At 37.1% G+C, this 20,856-nt stretch overlaps 1 protein-coding gene across 2 annotated transcripts in view; it reads right to left on the bottom strand.

Moving 5' to 3' along the window:
• The window catches only part of GRIK2 (glutamate ionotropic receptor kainate type subunit 2), a 671,458-nt gene that overhangs the window by 343,798 nt on the left and 306,804 nt on the right, over positions 1 to 20,856 (bottom strand). For both annotated transcript variants that reach the window (XM_067011529.1, XM_067011530.1), the window contains exon 5: positions 7,086 to 7,267. In XM_067011529.1, the coding sequence (XP_066867630.1) occupies positions 7,086 to 7,267 (182 nt within the window). The remainder of the gene's footprint in view (positions 1 to 7,085; positions 7,268 to 20,856) is intronic.

The raw sequence follows: 20,856 nt of genomic DNA, 5'->3' as shown, positions 1-20,856 counted from the left end.
CTGTACAGATAAAGGAAAGTTTATTTTTTATTAATGAACAATTGAAATTTACTATGTTTTATTTCACACTTCTACAGTCCTCATCAATTTTATTTTATTTTATTTTAAATTTTATTTATTTGTTTGGTTTTTTTTTTGGCTGCGTTGGGTCTTCGTTGCTGCGCACAGGCTTTCTCTAGTTAAGGCAAGAGAGGGCTACTCTTCATTGCGGTACACGGCCTTCTCATTGTCGTGGCTTCTCTTGTTGCAGAGCACGGGCTCTAGGCACACAGGCTTCAGTAGTTGTGGCACGTGGGCTCAGTAGTTGTGGCTTGCGGGCTCTTGAGCACAGGCTCAGAAGTTGTGGCACACGGACTTAGTTGCTCCGCAGCATGTGGGATCTTCCCGGGCCAGGGCTTGAACCCGTGTCCCTTGCATTGGCAGGCAGAATCTTAACCACTGTGCCACCAGGGAAGCCCCCTCATCAATTTTAGACTATCAGTCTTAAAACAAGGACTTTTGGATTAGAACTTCCAGTCATAAGGAGTGTCAATTTTCTCTCTGAAAATACAGAATCCTTTAGAAATAGCTGTTTATCAGTGAACAGTAGCTGGTGATGATAATTGAAAAATGATGCATTTTTGAGCTGAATGAAGAGCTCTTAGTAGGAAACAAGTATTCTCAGGTGCATCTAATATTCTTCCACAAACTACTAACTACTCAAATTGGTTTACTAAGTAGCTGCCCCAGCTACATCCTTTGTATTCCATACCCATAGGTAGGTATTAACCAATTAGCTACAATAAAATTTGTATTTCCACAGCATTAGCTGTTCAGTAAGAAAAGATAGATGTTTGTGAAAAATTTGCGGATATATAAAATGTATTTTTTTAAAGGGAGAAACATTTGTTAATGAAAGGTAGCATCAAAGAGTTGAGCAGAGGAAAGGAACTTAGGAACTGTGATATTGTAATTTATAATAAGAAATATGTATTTGGTCTTCATCCCATTTCTGGCACAAAACTCCAGAAACTCTCAGAATTTCCCAAACAATAAAAGCAATGGGAACATCTTTGTTATAATACTGGCTTTCTTTTCTGCACTTCCTGAAATTGCTTCAGAGCCCTAAAGGTGAAATGGGTGTCTTGTTATTCTTAGCAAGCCCCTTTCAACCACAACTGAGTTTATGTCAAATGAGGTGACTTTGGAAAATCCCCTAAGATGGGAGGGTGGGTGCTGGTTGCCAGGGGAAAGCAATCTCATGATTGGAAGGTTGAAACTTTCAGTTCTACTCCGGCAACCTCCTGGGAAGGAAGAGGGGCTGGAGACCGAGTTCAGTCGCCATGGCCAATGATTTAATCAATCATGCCTATGAACTGAAGCCACCAGAAAAACCCAAAAGGAGAGGATCTGGAGAGCTTCCAGGCTGGTGAACATGTGGAGATGAGAGGAGAGTGGCATACTCAGAAGGGTCGTGGAAGCTCCTTGCCCTGTCCCTGTATCTTGCCCTATGCATCTCTTCCATCTGGCTGTTACTGAGTTACATCCTTTCATAATAAACCGGGAATCTAGTACATAAAGTGTTTCTCTGAGTTCTGTGAGTTACTCTAGCAAATTAATCGAACCTAAGGAGGGGGTTGTAGGAACCTCCAATCTATAGCCGGTGGGTCAGAAGCACAAGTGATAACCTGGACTTGTGGTTCATGTCCAAAGTGGGGGTGGTGGGGAAACAGTCTTGCAGGACCAAGCCCTTAACCCGCGGAATCGGATGCTACCTCTGGATAGATGCTGTCAGAACTGAATTGGGTTGTAGGACAATGTGCTGGCGTCAGAGCACTGCTGTGTGGGGACCTCCCCCTGCCCACAACTGAATTGGATGCACAACTTTTAGGAACCAAATAATACTTCCTGAATGGATAAAAATTACATGAGCCAATAACTCTCTGATAAATTTACACTTAGGCAAAATAAGAGAAAGTTTCTCTTATTAAATAAAAATTTACAACATTATCTTTGTAGAAGGTATTCATTGTTCCTGATGGATATGTGTTAAAGGTTTCCCAACTTCAGAACTACTCAATGAGAGCTCAGCATTACCCTTCTCGATATTTTTTACTTTACCAACTCAATAGGCATGGAGATACCGATAGGGATAAATGAAAGAAACAGCGATTCAGATGTATAACTATAAATAACACATAATGCCTAAAAAGTGCTGGGTACTATTCTAAGCACACTGCACATCTTAATCAATTTAGGCCTCATTAAAAATCCTATGACGGCACAGGGAGATCACCTCTGTGCTTTGTGACCACCTAGAGGGGTGGGATAGGGAGGGTGGGAGAGAGGGTGATGCAAGAGGGAAGAGATATGGGAACATATGTATATGTATAACTGATTCACTTCGTTGTAAAGGAAAAACTAACACACTATTGTAAAACAGTTATACTCCAATAAAGATGTTTAAAAAAAAAATCCTATGACGTAGGTCCTGTTATTATACTTATTTTACAGGTGAAGAAACTAAGATATAATAAGAATGAATAAATTAGCCAACAAACTGAGACAGTGAGTGAAAATAAACTCCAGGTCTCTAACTCTTGGAACTTGGATATAGAGCATAATCTATGCCTTTTATAAAGTGGCATATTTTATATTCCCAAAGATATAGATCCATTTAGGATCTATACATTCTAAAATGTTGGCTGTTTCCTCCTTGATAATTCGAAAACCTGGGAATCTCAGCCCAATCCTGGAAATTGTGTTTTGGAGGCGAGGGTGGGAGATGGTTAAGAAAATGGTGTTCTGCACCAGCCCCAGGTTTCTTCTTCATTATCTTGAAAAGAAACCTTTAAGGGATAACTGAGGACTGTGTGAGCATTTCACTGACCTCCCTTCGGTCCGATTCTGAAAACAAGAGTCAGTATGGACTATGAACTTAGATCTAAGTAGAAAAGTTTAGTTATTTTTGATGGAGTACCTATACTCTAACATGAACAAAAGTGAACAATGGGGATACTCTCTTGAAAGGTGTGTTAATAATTTCCAATGGGAATTTAAAAAGAACTTGTTCTGGACCTTCTTTTAATTATAGCATTTATGTCTTGCTACTACTGCTTCTGAATGAACTGTGTGCACACTTCAAACCACATTAAAAAGAACAAAATTATTATCTTCCTGTGTATCACTAAGAGCGGCAACAAAAGAAAATTGCTTGTGCCACGTCACCCCTCCTGGAAAGAAATACCACAGATTCATTTTTTCCAAAATCAAAATATTGTTAGAAGCTCCCAACATTTAACTGATGTAGTGTTAACAATGCCACATGCAGTTATCCAGGCATATATTTTGCAACCGGTTTATCCTTCAGGTTATATCTGGACGTTACACTGCTTAAGGTTAACAATTGGAGGGGTAGACTTTATACGTATTTCTTAAAATTTTATTATACTTTACTTCTTGCTGCTGTAGCAGTTTCTTTGTATCTGCTTTTACGTTTTTCCAGGCTAAAACATTTGATTTCACACTCTCTGATACGGACTTTAAAGTTCTTGGTTGCTATTTTTTTCTGTGATAGAATGTCTTCGTGAGACTTTACTCCACAGCATCCTGGCCCTGCCATAAAGGATATTCTCTTTGACAAATCTGAGTAGAGGTGGAATCTTTTGCTATTAAGACATGTATGCCAATGAGTGCCCTTAATTTGCCTCAGAGGAAATCTAGCCAAGCCCAGGCTTCATTCACTTTTAAAGCTCTCAGGCAGGAAAACTTCAAATTCATGGTTGCTCACTATTTAGTAAGAGCTCAGTCAGTTTAAATAAAACAAACAAACATCTCTTTTTCTTGATACTCCTAATATTTGTTCTTGGATTAAGCCAGACAAGCTGAAAGCCCATTTGTGCCTTATCTTCAACTCTTGTACCATTTCTTTGGAGTGTCATCATTAGCCAACGTTGAGGAACCTCAGAAAAATTTCATAAATCATAAAATGGAGTCCTATTAAGTGTACTGCTGCAGCTACAAAAAAGAATCGATTTTCTTTCTTTTTGAATTGGTTTCTAGAGTAGCTAAGATCCAAATATGAGATAAATGCTCTCTTGGACAAGGTAAGTTTTTAAAAAATCCCACCATATGCGGTCTGCCAGTGTTACAGGATCAAAAAGCATGCATTCTGTGTAATAGTGTTACTCTGACTTCAACTTAACTTTCATAGTCTCATTTCCCCTCCGTTCTGATTTTTCACCTACTAATCTTGTTAAAATTATAAAATTTTACTGTTGTATATATTTTAGATACTACTTTAATTTTGTTTTCATTTTGTGAATAGCAGGTTACACATCAGAAAACAAGTATGAAACGATGGATATATCAGCTAGAAGACAGAATGGAAATTCTACTATTAAAGGTGATGGATACTCTCACCTTTCAAACAGCAAAATAAGTCAGAGTTAGTTACTTTATAGACAAGACAACTGATCACCTACATACTTGTTGGAGGCCTAGAGAAAGCCTACCAAAAAGCCTATTATTTGTCACTGACAAATAGTACAGTGATACTCACTCCAGGCATAAAGGGAAGGTACCCTTTCCAAGTCTGTGTATTCTAAATGTGACCAAGAATTGTCTGGTATTAAATGAAAAACAAATCCCTACTCTAGATTCCAGCACTTACTTTATCACATCATTTTGTTCTCCCAAAAAACCAACCAAACAACAACAACCACCCTTATATTCTTTATTACTCAAATATAACACTAGAGCAATTTTCCAAATCCAATTAAATATTTTACTGTAGTGAAACCAATATCCATATTGGAAGACAGGATAAACATCTGCTTAATAAACTAACCATGTTATAACAGACATTTACTGTTGGTGGTTATATTTTGAGATATAATTTGACATCTGAATCTGCATAACTCTCTAGTAGAGATATTTTATCCTACATTCGAGAGGTTTCAAGACAGGTGGCTAATCTCCAGTCAGCCAGTGTGTACAGAAGAGCTTAAAAAACAAAGTCCAAAGACTTGTGTTCAAATTCAGGCTCTACTACATAGAACAGACTTGTACTAGCTATTTAACCCTTTACATCAATTCCCTCATATATATGATATGAGCTAATAATAACTGTTTTCCAGTGTGCTGTTAGGCCTGAATAGTGCTCAAGTAATAGTAAGAGGTTTTACTGCTATGAATTGTTTCGTTTGGTTGATTTAGAATTATCTTTTTAGGTAGGCAATGCTTTATTCTGCAATGAATACTTCTTAACATCACTAGGAGAAATATAAATCCCTCTGCTATTTCCTTAACCAATGATGGACATTGATTAAGCTACTTAATCCTTCTGAGACTCAGTTTCTTTGTCTGTAAAGTGGAGCTAGTCCCCACTTCGTTTGGTTATGGTGATGATTAAATAAGATCAAATGTGTAAGACATCTCAGTGTACATGCAAGGTAAAGAACAATTTTTTTTTCTCTTTTCTTACTAGTTGATTTTAATGGTTGAGCTGCTTAATTGTTGATTTGAAGTTTATTCCCTCATTTCAGCACAAAACAGAAATATCTACTGCATTGATCAATATTCACATTAACAAACGGTATTTTAGCCATCTGAAAGTAACCTCGGAACTTCAATGTGCTTTAAAGATCATCAATATTTATATTACTTTTCTTTTAAGACAATTAATTAAAGTACTTAGACTTTTTGTCAGAAAATCACATCAAGGTGACTTCTCTGGCTTTTTTTTTTTTTTAAACCAACTCTGTAACAATAACACTTTGATTTAAAAAACAAAAACCAGGGGACTTCTCTGGTGGTCCAGTGCTTAAGACTCCACGCTTCCACTTCAGGGGGCACGGGTTTGATCCCTGGTTGGTGGGGAACTAAGATTCCCACATGCCACACAGTGTGGCCAATAAATAAATAAATAAATAAACAAGACCAAAAGACAACCCTCAGAATGGGAGAAAATATTTGCAAATGAAGCAACTGACAAAGGATTAATCTCCAAAATATACAAGCAGCTCATGCAGCTTAGTATCAAAAAAACAAACAACCCAACCAAAAATGGGTGGAAAACCTAAATAGACATTTCTCCAAAGAAGATATACAGATTGCCAACAAACACATGAAAGGATGCTCAACATCACTAATCATTAGAGAAATGCAAATCAAAACCACAATGCAGTATCACCTCACCTGGGTCAGAATAGCCATCATAAAAAAATTCTACAAACAATAAATGCTGGAGAGGGTGGATTAAAGGGAACCCTCTTGCACTGTTGTGGGAATGTAAACTGATACAGCCACTATGGAGAACAGTATGGAGGTTCCTTAAAAACCTAAAAATAGAATTACCATATGGCCCAGCAATCCCACTACTGGGCATATACCCTGAGAAAACCATAATTCAAAAAGATACATGTACCACAATGTTCACTGCAGCACCATTTACAATAGCCAGAACATGGAAGTAACTTAACAGTCCATCAACAGGTGAATGGATAAAGAAGATGTGGCACATATATACAATGGAAAATATTACTCAGCCATAAAAAGAAACAAAACTGAGTTATTTGTAGTGAGGTGGATGGACCTAGAGTCTGTAATACAGAGTGAAGTAAGTCAGAAAGAGAAAAACAAATACGTATGCTAACACATATATATGGAATCTAAAAAAAAAAATGGTTCTGAAGAACCTAGGGGCAGGACAGGAATAAAGATGCAGGTGTAGAAAATGGACTTGAAGACACGGCTTGGGGGGACTGGGAAGGGGAAGTAGGGATGAAGTGAGAGAGTAGCATTGACACGTACACACTACCAAATGTAAAATAGATAGCTAGTGGGAAGCAGCCGCATGGCACAGGGAGATCAGCTCCGTGCTTTGTGACCACCTAGAGAGGTGGGATAGGGAGGGTGGGAGGGAGGAAGACGCAAGAGGGAGGGGATATGGGAATATACGTATACATATAGCTGATTCACTTTGTTATACAGCAGAAACTAACACACCATTGTAAAGCACTTATACTCCAATAAAGATGTAAAAAGAAAAAATTCAAACTCAAATTTAATAAAGAAATTAAGAACTTAAATAATTTAAAGATTACCTGTTTCAAAATGCCTGCTGCCATTTCATGGCTACAGTCAAAGATGACATGGAACTCCTTGCCTCTTTTCATTTCTTTTAGTAAGGGTTTTGCATCCTTTGTATCAGCAGGTAGTTGACGGATCTTAAGTCGAAGATTGTATCTTGATGGAGCTTTGATGAGCTCCTGCAAGCGAATGAGACCTTTAATGAAAAAGAAAAAAAATAGAATGTTACAGAAAAAACAGAGTAGTTCATAGAATCACAAAACATACCACAGTGTCTGATTTCCTTGACCATGTACATGTGTACGTCATGACGTGACCATTGAAATTTCTACTTCAGAACTCCCAATCCCCAGTTATTTTTGTTAAAATCACTCAAATTCTTAGGGTATTTCTCAAAGTATGAAAGACAAACATGACTGTAAGTTAATGTAAATAATTTAAATAGATAAAAGAATATAAAATAAAAGTTTCCCTCTCTATCTTAATTCTACTCCCAGTGGGTTGTCACTGTTAATGGCTTGAAATATTATCCTCCATATACTTCCTATGCATTTGCACATATATACACATATATACATAGAGGGTTTTTTTTGTATTTTACACCAATAATTGTTTTGTGACAATGTCTTATAGGTCATTGTAAGTTAGTGATTACTGTTCTAGTTTGTCCAATTAAGTTTTAGTGGACATAATTTATGTAATTATTCTCTATTATTACAAACTTTGGTTATTGTTTCTTGTTTTTGTTCACAAGTAATGGTCTAGTAATTTGGTGTATATGTAAGAGTGATATACTTTTCTTAATAAAAAGACTAAATAGCCAGAAGTGTAATTAAATTACTTTAAGAAATAAAACTTTCCTTTGTATTGTTTTTATTTGTATCATTCTGTATTTCTTCAGAAATAAATATAACCACAGAAATTACTAATAAATCAAACATTTTCCTAGAAAAGTAGCTCCTGATTATATGTTTCAAAAATATATCAAATTAATAGGTCCATTTTCAATAGGTCATTAAGCTGTTATGCATTTTTAAATAAAAGAGACAAATCAATGAATTTATTCCATCATAGAAACTTTCTAAGTAATGGAACCCCTTAAAAACTGATAACAAAGATCCAATATATAAGAGTATGATAAGAAAAGAAGGATCATACAATTCTATTAGCTTGGACAAAATTAAGCAATTTCCTTTCCCCTTCTCCCCTCTTCCTTCTTATTTACCCCCTTTTCCATCTCATCTTTATATTTCTAAAACTCTACTTCTATCTTTCCTGAAAAACTACCTTCATAAATATTACTATGACAAACAATAATAAAGGAAAATATTTGTAAATAACTATCTGGAACACTCTCTCTCTCTCTCTCTCTCTCTCTCTCTCTATATATATATATATATATATATATATGTATATATATATACATACATATATACACACACACACACATACTCTATTATATATATATATATAAAACACTCTATTTGGAAACAGGAATTAAAAGTATCTTACTATGACTAAAAATCTACTGTGTATTAAAATAACATATGAGATCTAAAGAATAAAATCTAATTCTAGGAATTTTTTTCATTCAGTTTTTAAATAAATAATAGATCCTCTTAGACATGTAATGCTATATACACTTTAATATGTTGCAACATAGTTAATAAAATTAACATGACTAATTTTCAGTATTTTTATCCTTGAGATATGCAAGATAAAAAATATGTAAATTCATAAATATACCTAGTATCTTTTGCTTTTAAAATATCATCCCACCAGAATTCCCTGGTGGCACAGTGGTTAAGATTCCCCCTGCCAATGCAGGGGACACGGGTTCGATCCCTGGGCTGGAAAGATCCCACATATCTTGGAGCAATTAAGCCCATGCACTGCAGCTACTGAGCCTGTGCTCTAGAGCCTGTGAGCCATCACTACTGAGCCCATGTGCCACAACTACTGAAGCCCGTGTGCCTAGAGCCCGTGCTCCACAACAAGAGAAGCCACGGCAAGCAGAAACTCGTGCACCACAACGAAGAGTAGCCCCCGCTTGCCACAACTAGAGAAAGCCCATGAGCAGCAACGAAGACCCAATGCAGCCGAAAAAATAATAATAAATTAAATTAATTCATTAAATAAAACATTGTCCCATAAAGCTTACTTCATTGTAAATTATTTTAAAATTTTGATATATAAAATCCTACAAATAATATTTGCATAAATTACACAGTATAATATTATTGATATCAAATATACCCATTAAACATGATACAATTCAGTCTAGGGAATTACGTATATAATGAGTACAGATGTTAACACTGAACTGTACAAAGATGAAAACAAATATTTGAATTTATAACACCTGCTTAATTGTAGCAGCATTTAACATTGGGCTTATTAAATCCTCTAAAACATGTATAAAAGGCTACACATTTCTTTACATATGGGAGTACTCTGTAACTAAATTAGAATAAATTCTTAAAGGGTAGTAACATTGTTTAACTACTTTTTTTTTTTTTTTTTTTTTTTCGGTATGCGGGCCTCTCACTGTTGTGGCCTCTCCCGTTGCGGAGCACAGGCTCCGGACGCGCAGGCCTAGCGGCCATGGCTCACGGGCTTAGTTGCTCCGCGGCATGTGGGATCCTCCCGGACCAGGGCACGAACCCGTGTCCCCTGCATCGGCAGGCGGATTCTCAACCACTGCGCCACCAGGGAAGGCCTGTTTAACTACTTTTTATAAATAAACCTGAATATAATTGCTGTAAGGCAGTGGCTCCCAAACTTTGGAAGGTATGATAGTAACCTGTGAAGCTTGGGTACAATCTAAACCACCAAATAAGAATCTTCAGGTGACAGGACTCATGCGTGTACATTTTTAACAATCTTCCCAGGTGAGAGATTCAAAGAGTGTGGCCAATTTCCAAAGATAGGTCTGGTTTCAGATAAGTGTCTTATGAGAGCTACCCTTTGATAGCTATATTGAGGGATAATAACTATTTTACATTAACTAGTAGCATAAGACAATAAAACAATTAATTCAAAGAATGATTTCCAACTTCATTAGGAAGAGTGAGTTAAAAAACTGTAAATACAACTGACTAGGAATAAGAGAGAAAACAAGACATTCATTTACTCATGCATCAAATGTTTATTAAATTTTTACTGTAGGTCAAGCACTATTCTAGACATTGAGGAGACAATGAAATATATTAATAGACAAATTTCCTGCCCGTACCATGCTAAAAATACACAGGGGGACAAACGCTACTAAGCAAGCAATTATAAATGAAAAATGGCAATACTATTTTGATAGGGAAAGTACAGATGGTTGAGGAAGCATATAGCAGGATCACCTAACTCAGAATGGGATTGTTCAGGGAAATTTTCTCAAAGGAGGAGACGTCTAAGTTAATACCTAAATAAAAAGAGAAAGAATGGATGGAAGAAAAAACAGCTTTTATACTGGTGTGCAGGTGAGAGAGCATGGGCAAAGGATCTTAAGAAGCAAGGAAGAAGAGCTGACAAGTGTAGTTTGAGAAGAGGGCAGGGATGCTTAGGATGGATGCCCTTGTATTTTACGTTAGAGTTAAGGCCTTAACTTAAGGGTGGTAGAAAATGCTCACTTGGAATCTGCATTTCAAAAGAATCACTCCGATTTTCACTATAGAGGACAGAAGAGAAGAACTAAAAGGGAGGAAGAGCTGGAAGACAGTTGTAATAATGCAGGTTGGGAAAAGGGTAAGGTGTGTGTTCAGGTCAAGATGGTAGGGAGAGAAAGAAGTGGAGGGGCTAGAGATTTTTGAGAAAAGATGATAAGTTGTTGGTGAGGGAGAAGGGCTGAGTCAGGGAGGGTTCTCAGATTTCTGGCTTGGGCATCTGTGAGGAGAGAGTGCTTCCAGAGTGTGAGGTCATGGGATGAGTCTTACCTAGATCAGCAGTTCTCAAAGTGTGGTCCACAGCACCCTCAGGAGGGTCCCTGAGGCCCAATTATTTTCATAATAATAATAAGAGGTTATTTGGCTTTTTTACTTTCATTCAGTCACACGTGTACAGTGGAGTGTTCTAGGGGTTACAAGGCATGGATGATGTCATGGCAGATTGAACGAGGAAGTAGATATGAAAATCCAACTACCTCCTATTAAACCAAATATTAAAGAGACTTATGAGAATGCACAACAAAGCCACTCTTCTTATTACTTTTTTTGTTTTGGAAGATATAGGTATTTTTCATTAAAATATGATATGTGAATAGATAAAAGATTTGTTATTGCAATTATTAAATGAATTAAAAAATATTTTTAATGTTATAATTTTATTACTAATATGGTAAATGTTTATAAGCATATTATAAATGCTTTTAGAGATCCTCAGTAATTATTAAGAGTGTAAAGTGGTACCAAAACCAAAATGCCTAAGAATTACCAAATTGGATTATCTCTAAATTTTTCCTAGTTCTAAGTTTCTTTTATTCTCATTAAGTTATTTATATAAATGCAGAATGATCTACTACCAACCTTGGATGAATAAAGAAAAGAAAGCTATCCTTGGCTTACTTACCTCACAAGATTTTGAGCGACTCAAATGTAAATTTGGGGGATTTAGTCTATCAGAGTAGCAATAGCCTGAGTGTTGAATGTGAATCTCAGTTCAAAAATCTATGATATGTGGATCTTTATGCAAGACATTGTATCTCTCTTAGATCTGTTTTATTTTCCTCTTCTCTATAGTAGGGTAAAACCATCTATGAATTAATATATAAAACATCAAAAAAGGAACTGGCATATATTAGATTCTCAAAAAGTAGCAATTTTCATTGTTGTTATTTGGGCTAAGAAGGAAAGAATATAGTTACTTTTTAAAATGTGTTAGTTACTAAATCTGTTCTTGGAAGTTATTTTGACACTCATACAGACTGAACACCTAACAACAACAAAATTTTAATCAAAATGTTGAGATTAACTCATTACCAAAGAAAAAATAGCTATATAGTTATGGATTAGCCCAACAGTTCTGAATTGAAAAAGCTCAACTGACTCGAAAATAGAAATTTCCAGAAGTATAAAATCCACAAACAGCATTTGTAGAGTTCACCCTAAGTATAAATATTGCCAAGCATTTTCAAGTGTCTTAAGAATTCATGTGGGTAGTCCACTGAGCTATCAGGTACAATGAATGTTTACTTATTCTCTTCACACATATACATCCCTGCTGGCATTAATGTAACAGATTTCAGTTTGCTAGCTTCCCTGAGGAATAATATTGAAGGGCTAAAATTTTTTTTAAAATAGCTGTTGCTAGTAGGAACTGCCATCTCTTACTTAAGAATTAGAGAGAAATGTTGTCTTTATTCATTCATTCAACATATATTTACTGCATATCTACTATACACAAGACATCATTTCATGTATAAATATAATGATTGGAATAATAGTATTTATTCAGTCTTTAACTGCATGACATACAGTTTGACTTTTACATTTTTTAATACCATAGTTGTTTCTCTAATGCTTTTCACATTCAGTTTTTGGAATCAAAATCGTTCAGCATTTCAATCAGAGAGAAGAAATCTAGAGAGGTATTTGAATACTGAAAGTAGAATCATGATTTTTAAATCCCGGCTTTCCATCATCTCCTGCACAGGTGCTTAGAGTCCTCTCTCGGCCTCTAAGCCTTCATGGCTCTGTCCAGTGCTATTGTTTCTCTTTTATCCATATTTCCATTGTAGATCCTTTGCCCTCCCCACTGTCTGACACTTACATACAAATCCCTGTCTGAATTCTGTTATTCAGAACACCTTGAAAGAATAAGAGGAGGGCTGACAAAATGGGAGATGCATTCAAGACATCCAAAGAGTGGACGTTTACTCATCTACTTGAGTTATTTGATGACATCCCTGTAATTTAACATACGTGGGTGAGATTTTTATCCACAGGAAAAAGGGCTTAAACAGTAGGAATGTCTTTTAATTACAATACTGGCTATGTATTTTCTGCTGGGGATCGCTATTGATCTTCCTACCTTCCCCAGCGTTCCTCTGCAACGTATCACAGTCCAAAAATGCCAATTTCAGAAAGGATTACCCTAATCCCTCCATCATATGCAAGTAAATATGCATGTTTTGTAAAATGAAACAGTTTGTCCCCTTTTTAGGAAAAAAGTAAGCCTTTCAAAATAATTGGGATAGTATATATGTGGTCCTATCCCATGGTTCTTTGGTCAAAACGGAGAAATAAAAGGACCCATCTATTAGATAAAAGGGCAAAATCTATTTTGTTGACAATATGGTTAACACAAATAATTTCCAAACAACAATTTTCAGAAATATAGTTTACTTTAACAAATTTGGCACCTGATTAAGTTATTTAATGAAAGAGTAGAATTATAACGCTTTAAAACAGTCTTTTAATTAAAATATCCCCTTTTCCCTAATGTAATTAGTTGATGTAATGATAATAAAAAAGAAACAATCCAAGCAGATGGGTTCCTGAAAACTTTCTAATAAAGAAGAGCACCACACTGCAATTATCCCTGCAATTATCCCTTTACTTTGGTAGATAAGTAACATTCTATTCCATCTAATTTTATCACTGAGAGTACGTTTCTTAAAGCTTTTTCTGCTTTCAGTTATTTTACAGTACCTAAAATCAAGGTGTATCTTAAGCTTCCAGGTGACAGAGGTCCAAGATGCTCTTTTCAGAAGTTGCCATCAATTTAGCTTTTAAGGAGAATCCAGAAGGAACATTTATGCACACTCCAGCTGGCACTTGCTTCTAAAAAGATCAATCACACCACCTCTCTCCACAGGCCCAGTCTCCCCCAGCCCCAGGAAGGGAGTCCTAAGTTTGCTCCCATACCCAGGTATCTATTTCAGCAGCCACACAAACTAGAGCTTTGCCACCTAGCTTACTAATCAGGCCTATTTATCATTTCAGATAATGTGGTCTTTGTGCAGGCCAGACTCCCCTTACCCAAAATGCATTGCCTAAAAATGACTCATCTACATTCAATCATCATCAGTTTTTTTTTTTTTTTCAGTTGAGAAAAGACAATTCATTGAAAGGCCAAGTATAACATTTCAAGGAGTTATTTTTATTGAATGTTTTATTTGTGCTACAGAGTGTTTTAAAGAAAACTAAATAGAATATGTATACCAGTTATGGACCTTGTAATGTACAATAATGCAAATATAGAGAAGGGAGCTAATCATAATAGAAAATCATAAATGGCTTTGACAGGAGAGGTAGATTGACATTGAAAAAAATTCTGTCTCCAAATTTTTGTCAGCCTTCCTCTCCTTGGGGACAAGGTGAATTTGTTCAACAGTACAGGGAAGATAGAAAATAAAGAAAAGTGGGGTCCAGAAAAAAAAAAAAGGAGAAGAAAAGAGGAGAGGAAACTTCCAATGTGGTTTTCATCTTCTTGGAAAAGGGAGAGAAAGCTATGTAAAGTAAAATTAGAAGGCTGGTTTCCTGGAAAAATCCTAAAATCCTAACACTAACCTTACAGAGAGCAATTTCCTTCTCTCTTTTTGAAATTTGTCATGTATTTCAAGAATGACAGAGCCTAATACATTCAAAACTGAAAATATGTAAAAACACTTCAGCTTGACACATTAGAAACCAAGTGACAAATGAGTTTCAACTCACATGCCAGGGTCAACTGATTATTGGTGGCTTCCTGGAGCACTGTGCTGAGAATATTCTTGAGACCAGTTCTGTGATCAGGGACACGGGTCAATATGGGATGGAAGCTGGGGGGTGGGGTAGGCAGGCATGGTAACACCATGTACTGGTCCATCCCTCTATTAAAATCTCCTCCTTATATATTAATGTCATCCAATTCTATCCATATTGTTTTATTGATGGCAAAGCCTTTCTATGCCTCAGGACGGAAAATAATACAGTACAGACAACATATTTTAGGCACTCATGCTCTCTGTTGAAGCCAGGATCCATATGGTTCTACCCTGAATCACAATGCATTCAAATAAGTAGAATCCAAACAGTAATTCTGACACTTACAGTCCCATGAAAACATTTAAAAATTGTATAAATTTATTGTCTGAAGCAACTCATTAAAATTCTATATTCTTTCTCTTCTAAAACACCTCCAAATCCTGAAAACTCAGTTTGACACATAATACATGTACAAGTGTATTTGTGTGTGTGTGTGTGTGTGCACTCAGGCACACATGCATATACACACTATATTCCTCTACTTCTATTTCCCTGGGAAATCTAATTTATCTCTACCCTGACTTCCCCTCCGAGGAGAATCTGGCCATGATGCTTTTGTTTTTTCTGCTTGGCTCCCATTTGTAAAGCCCATATCGCAAAGGCTCATGGCACTGATCTAACAGAGCAGAAGCTTCCCAGGAAGGATTAAGTGGGAAATCACTAACTGGCAATCCCTGAATAACCTTTAGCAGATTAGTCATGGGCAAAGGTTGAAACCCTTTCAAACATACATGAAACCCTTTCTTAGGTTAATCTTGTATGTTGCATCATGATGCCAAATTTCTGAACCATATTGTGGCATGGCAGTTTGCATCGGGCAGACATGAATCCCACACCATTAACGTTCTACTAAATGACTATAGACAAAGATATATAAATATCTTAAACTTGAGTTTTCTCATCTGTAAAAATGTGATAATAGTAATTATAAACCATATAGGAAAAATCAAATGAACTAACGCACAGAAATCACTTAGTACTGTGCTTGGAACATTTTAACGCTTCTTCCAGTTGCTGGTAAGCACTGTCTTGGAACTCAGAGACTGCTGTGACATGTGTGCCTCAACAGGCCCTATTTGATCCCTGAACCCTGCCTGTCATCTTGTGAGTGGTCTCTATCAAAATCTCTTCATTTCAAGTATCTAAGGGAAGTCTTCTTCCTGCTAGGAGCCTAATTAACACTCCATCTTTAGGCTGATGACTTCCAAATTTATATCTCTTGACAACCCCTTTCCTGAACTCTAGACTCTTAAATTAACTTTCCTATTTGACAGTTGCATAGTAAAAAAATTAACCTTACCCACAGAGAGGTCTGGCCTGTGCACTTAGCTCCTGGGAGGTAATCTCTAAGACCCAATAAGAGAACTTTGTTTATCTTAGTACTGCCTACAAATCCAGTTGTTGGGAGAAGACGACTGGAACCTGAGTGTGGACCTGTGTGCCTCTTCTCTTGGCTGATCTTATTCTGTATCCTGGTCATAAATTGTAACAGTGAGTATAACAGCTTTTGGTCATTCTGTGAGTTGTCCTAGTGAATTATCAAACCTGAGGGTGATCTTGGGGACTCCTGAATAAAGTAACATCTCTACCTTGATGTACAGTAAATACTATGAAGCATTCCAAAATTGGCTCTTCATCTCCTTAGTCTCCAAAAGTGTTCCTCCTTTAATTGTCCCCACCTATGATAAGGGCAACTCTTTATCATTCCAGTTAGGCCAAAAACCTTGATGTCATCTTTAATCCTTTCTTTTCTCAAATCCAATTTACTAGAAAATCTTATCAAATCTACCTTCAAATGTACATAAAAAGCTGTCAACTCTTACTACTTTTAATACACTGGATTGAGCTATTATGATCTCTCAAATGGATTATAAAAGCTTCCTAAGTAGCACTGCCCTCACATATTTTTATATCCAGGTGTAGCCAGTAGCAATTCATAGCCTACGGTGTTTATTTCATAAGTCTGGTGAGTCAGTGCTTTGGATCTTTTAAGATGGAAAGGTGGGAATGAAGAAGCCAGGAACATACAGAACAGTTTTAGTTAGTATAGGCCTGGATACTATGAGGGCAGTTAAGAGGAAATATGCTCAGTGGCCATTGAAATCTGAAGTCCTTAGGCTTGACTCAATACATAAAGAATTCTAAAGCATGAGACACATTATCAGTGGCTTGTGATCCTCTAGGCCAAGTTGAGGGAAACACTGTACTTCCAGACAACCAGTCCATCTAGATGTGCAGTCCTACTAGGTAGGGTCTCAGAGCTATAACCAGAAGTCTCAAGTTCAAAACAGGGGATGCACTACAATCCCCCAACCTCCATTCTTGTGCCAAGCAGCCTTAGAGCCATGTTCCTGGTGTAACTTGCTGGAGTCAGGATGGGAGATAAGGACTTTGTCTTCCAAATATTGGGCTGTGTATTCTGAGTGCTAATTGCCTGATTGCTGCTTTTGATTGCTGAAAGGTGAGGACAGAGGTTGGTAGCCATTGTTTTAAACCCCATGAGCTTTATCCATTCATCTGTCATGGACACTTAGGTTGCTTCCCTGTCCTGGCTATTGCAGATAAAGCTGCAATGAACATTGTGGTACATGACTCTTTTTGAATTATGGTTTTCTCGGGGTGTGTCACATATATACAATGGAATATTATTTAGCCATAAAAAGAAATGAAATTGAGTTATTTGTAGTGAGGTGGATGGACCTAGACTCTGTCATATAGAGTGAAGTAAGTCAGAAAGAGAAAAACAAATACCATATGCTAACACATATATATGGAATCTAAAAAAAAAAAAGGTTCTGAAGAAACTAGGGGCAGGGCAGGAATAAAGATGCAGACGTAGAGAATGGACTCGAGGACACGGGGAGGGGGAAGGGTAGGCTGGGACAAAGTGAGAGAGTGGCATGGACTTATATGTACTACCAAATGTAAAATAGATAGCTAGTGGAAAGCAGCCGCATGGCACAGGGAGATCAGCTCGGTGCTTTGTGACCACCTAGAGAGGTGGGATAGAGAGGGTGGGAGGGAGACGCAAGAGGGAGGAGATATGGGGGATACATATATACATAGATGTATAGCTGATTCCCTTTGTTATAAAGCAGAAACTAACACACCATTGTAAACCAATTATACTCCAATAAACATGTTAAAAAAAAAAAAAGAAAGAAAAGTAGGCCCATGTGGAATCTTGAGAGCACTGGCAACATATAATGTCCACTTTACTTCCTTGACATTGTGCTTTGCTGGGCAACTTGGATGTTGGCAAATGCTATTATCATATTTTCTTCTTGTAAACAATATGGGTAAGATTAGTTTGGGAGTATTTCACTGAATGCTTTCTTTCACAATGTTAAGAGGTCAGACTATTTGAGGCTGGTATTTTTTCTTTGTGCTCCCTGGCAATGCTGGATTCTACTGTGTTCCTTCTTCTTATCAGTTTGAAAAATGAGGAAAAATGAGACTGAGTGCCTGTCTTTAATTCTGTTATCAACAGTTGAGGGAAAACATATGTGTCCTGTATTTTGCGAAGGCTATCTTTTGTAAATAAACTGTCACTGTTAAAAATAATAATAATTAATTCCATGAGCTGACACAGCATCTGGAGGATTTAAAGAGATTAAAAAAAACAAAACAAAACAATGGGGGATGCAACAGGGGTAATGGGGACAAAATAGACAGAGAATGCCAGAATTCCTACTTGAGGCTGGATCCAAGCTGCAAGACAAGCTTCACTCCACTCCACAGGGCTCCTACCTGCTAATGGCCTGCTGCAGAAAATGGACTGAACTGAGGTGTGTTACCTGTAGTATATCTCTGATCCCTGGAAAGCAGGGGCTGCCAGCCTATTACTCTTCTAGTTGATACCAAAATATGTTTTCCCTGTTTCTTTTTTCACTGCTATGAGAAAAAGCAATTATGCCATTATTAAAAAGTAAACAGTGCTTTTGATCATGTCAAAGCTAAAGTCCTTTGGTCTCTAAAGATTTAGGGTCTAAGTTCAATATGTGCTGAAGTCAATTTTCTATTCAGAATGGTCCAGTTTATGAGAGCCAATAGAATTAATGTTGCATTTTCATTCTTTGCTTACTGCTATTAAAATTTGCTTACATCTGATTCATGAAAGAATAAGCACATTAGCAACTGATTTCCAGCCAAGGTAACTTAAGTGCTGTGCTCACTAGTGGTACCAGAGTCATGATAAGTGGCTTTGTCCTAGGCTAACCCAGCCCTAGATCCATTCTATCATTTAATTTTTCCTGTCTTATTCATGTGGCTACTGAATGTGGGCCTATGCCTGGTGTAATGAGATAGGGCAGGTAAAAAGCTGGACAGTTTAATGAGAAGGCAGTTGTATTTCTTAGAATTCTTTTGGTAATATGTGCAGATCTAATTCATACTACGCTGAGCAGAAATGGAGTTCACTGCTTCCCATAACTGAAAATAAACTCTGGGCCTGGCTGGAGGCAGGAATTCTTTGTTTGTTGCTCAGTTTTCTCTTCCTCTATGTTGCCTTCGTTACCTCTTGACATTTCCTCACTTGATGACCAACAGAATCTCACACTCATAAAGAAATCTGCCTCAAAAGTTCTGTCAAAGTCCTATGAGGGATTCTGTCCGGCCCAGGTTCGGGTTATTTGGTGGGAGTAGGAGGGATGAAGTTCGATGAATTTTGGGGTTATGGGGGAAGAAAGTCAGGCTTGCATGAGCCAAAGACTAAGAAGATTTCCTCAGAGGGATTCTGGGTAAACACACAAACAAAGGCAACCCCAAAACACATCACAGCAATGCTTTAGAAACTCTCTAAAAAGGATGACTTACTGTACTTTGCTTTGTGACCACAGTTTGGTGATATTTTGATTCAGTGGTTGCTTATAATTAGTCACTGTATGATCTTTTTTTATCAAACTGGGGCCCTTTTAAGAGCACAGGGAAATCTGCTCAATATTCTGTAATAATCTAAATGGGAAAAGAATTTGAAAAAGAATAGATGCATGTATATGTATAACTGAATCACTTTGCTGTATACCTGAAACTAACACAACATTGTTAATCAACTATACTCCAATATAAAATTTAAAAAAAAAAAAAAAAAGAGTCTAAGGGGGTAGAGGTAAGTCCATAGTATTTAGTCCAGGAAAACAAGCATTACCCAGGAATGTCCTAGGCAAACCAGGAGTTCTGTGCAGTTCTCCTCTTACGTCACAGCATTCTTCACCCTTCATCATAGATACTTCATTGCCTGCTGTCCTGACAATGTTACTGACCCACCCCCAGAGGAACTGGCACACCTCCTTGTTCATTTCTGATGGTCACATTGCAGGTTCCTTTGTCTCAAGACGATCCTGCTCAGATGTACACCCATCCTTCTGTCACTATACCTGCCTTCTCAGCTTGTGATAACCCAACTTCAGCTCTCCAGACATAGTCAGGTGGCTGATTAGGTAGCCTGCTGTTTTTCAATTCCCACTTGTGTCCAGGTCAGTGCAGTTATGAAGCAGCAAATGATCCTTCACAGCTCTTATTTTGGCTCTGTCCCAGGATGCTGCTATTACTGGTTTTATCCATATACATCAAGTATGATTTAAAGTTGACATTGATGAAACAGCCTAAGAAACTTTCTGTGGTGGGCCCATGACTAACAACAATTACCAAAACTACTGTGTACTGGTGAGAATGCCAAGTAGAATGGGACTCTTCAGGAGCTCAGGTTTTACTTTATCTTTTTGCTCCAGAAAAGAATACCATTAACCACCAATGCCTTCAGCAACTGTGTTCACGGAACATACATTTTATCTTATGAAAGGTTGAAAGAGGTGAATAAATCAGGAACACATGACAGCACATATTATGTGATTTGAATTGGGAATGTAGAAGTGAAATACCAAACCATAAACAGTAGATGTTTGCCATCTATGAGATTATAGGATAGTGGGGCGATAGATATGCAAGTCATTTTTCTACAATGAATTATGTATAATAATGTGAGTCTCTAAAGTACAATGGAAGTGGTCAGGATAGAATGTCTAAGGAGGGGTAACCATTTGGCAGGTGG

This window comes from Kogia breviceps, chromosome 13 (assembly GCF_026419965.1).
Source record: "Kogia breviceps isolate mKogBre1 chromosome 13, mKogBre1 haplotype 1, whole genome shotgun sequence".
Taxonomy (NCBI): domain Eukaryota; kingdom Metazoa; phylum Chordata; class Mammalia; order Artiodactyla; family Physeteridae; genus Kogia; species Kogia breviceps.
This window is presented reverse-complemented; position numbering and strand designations above follow the sequence as displayed.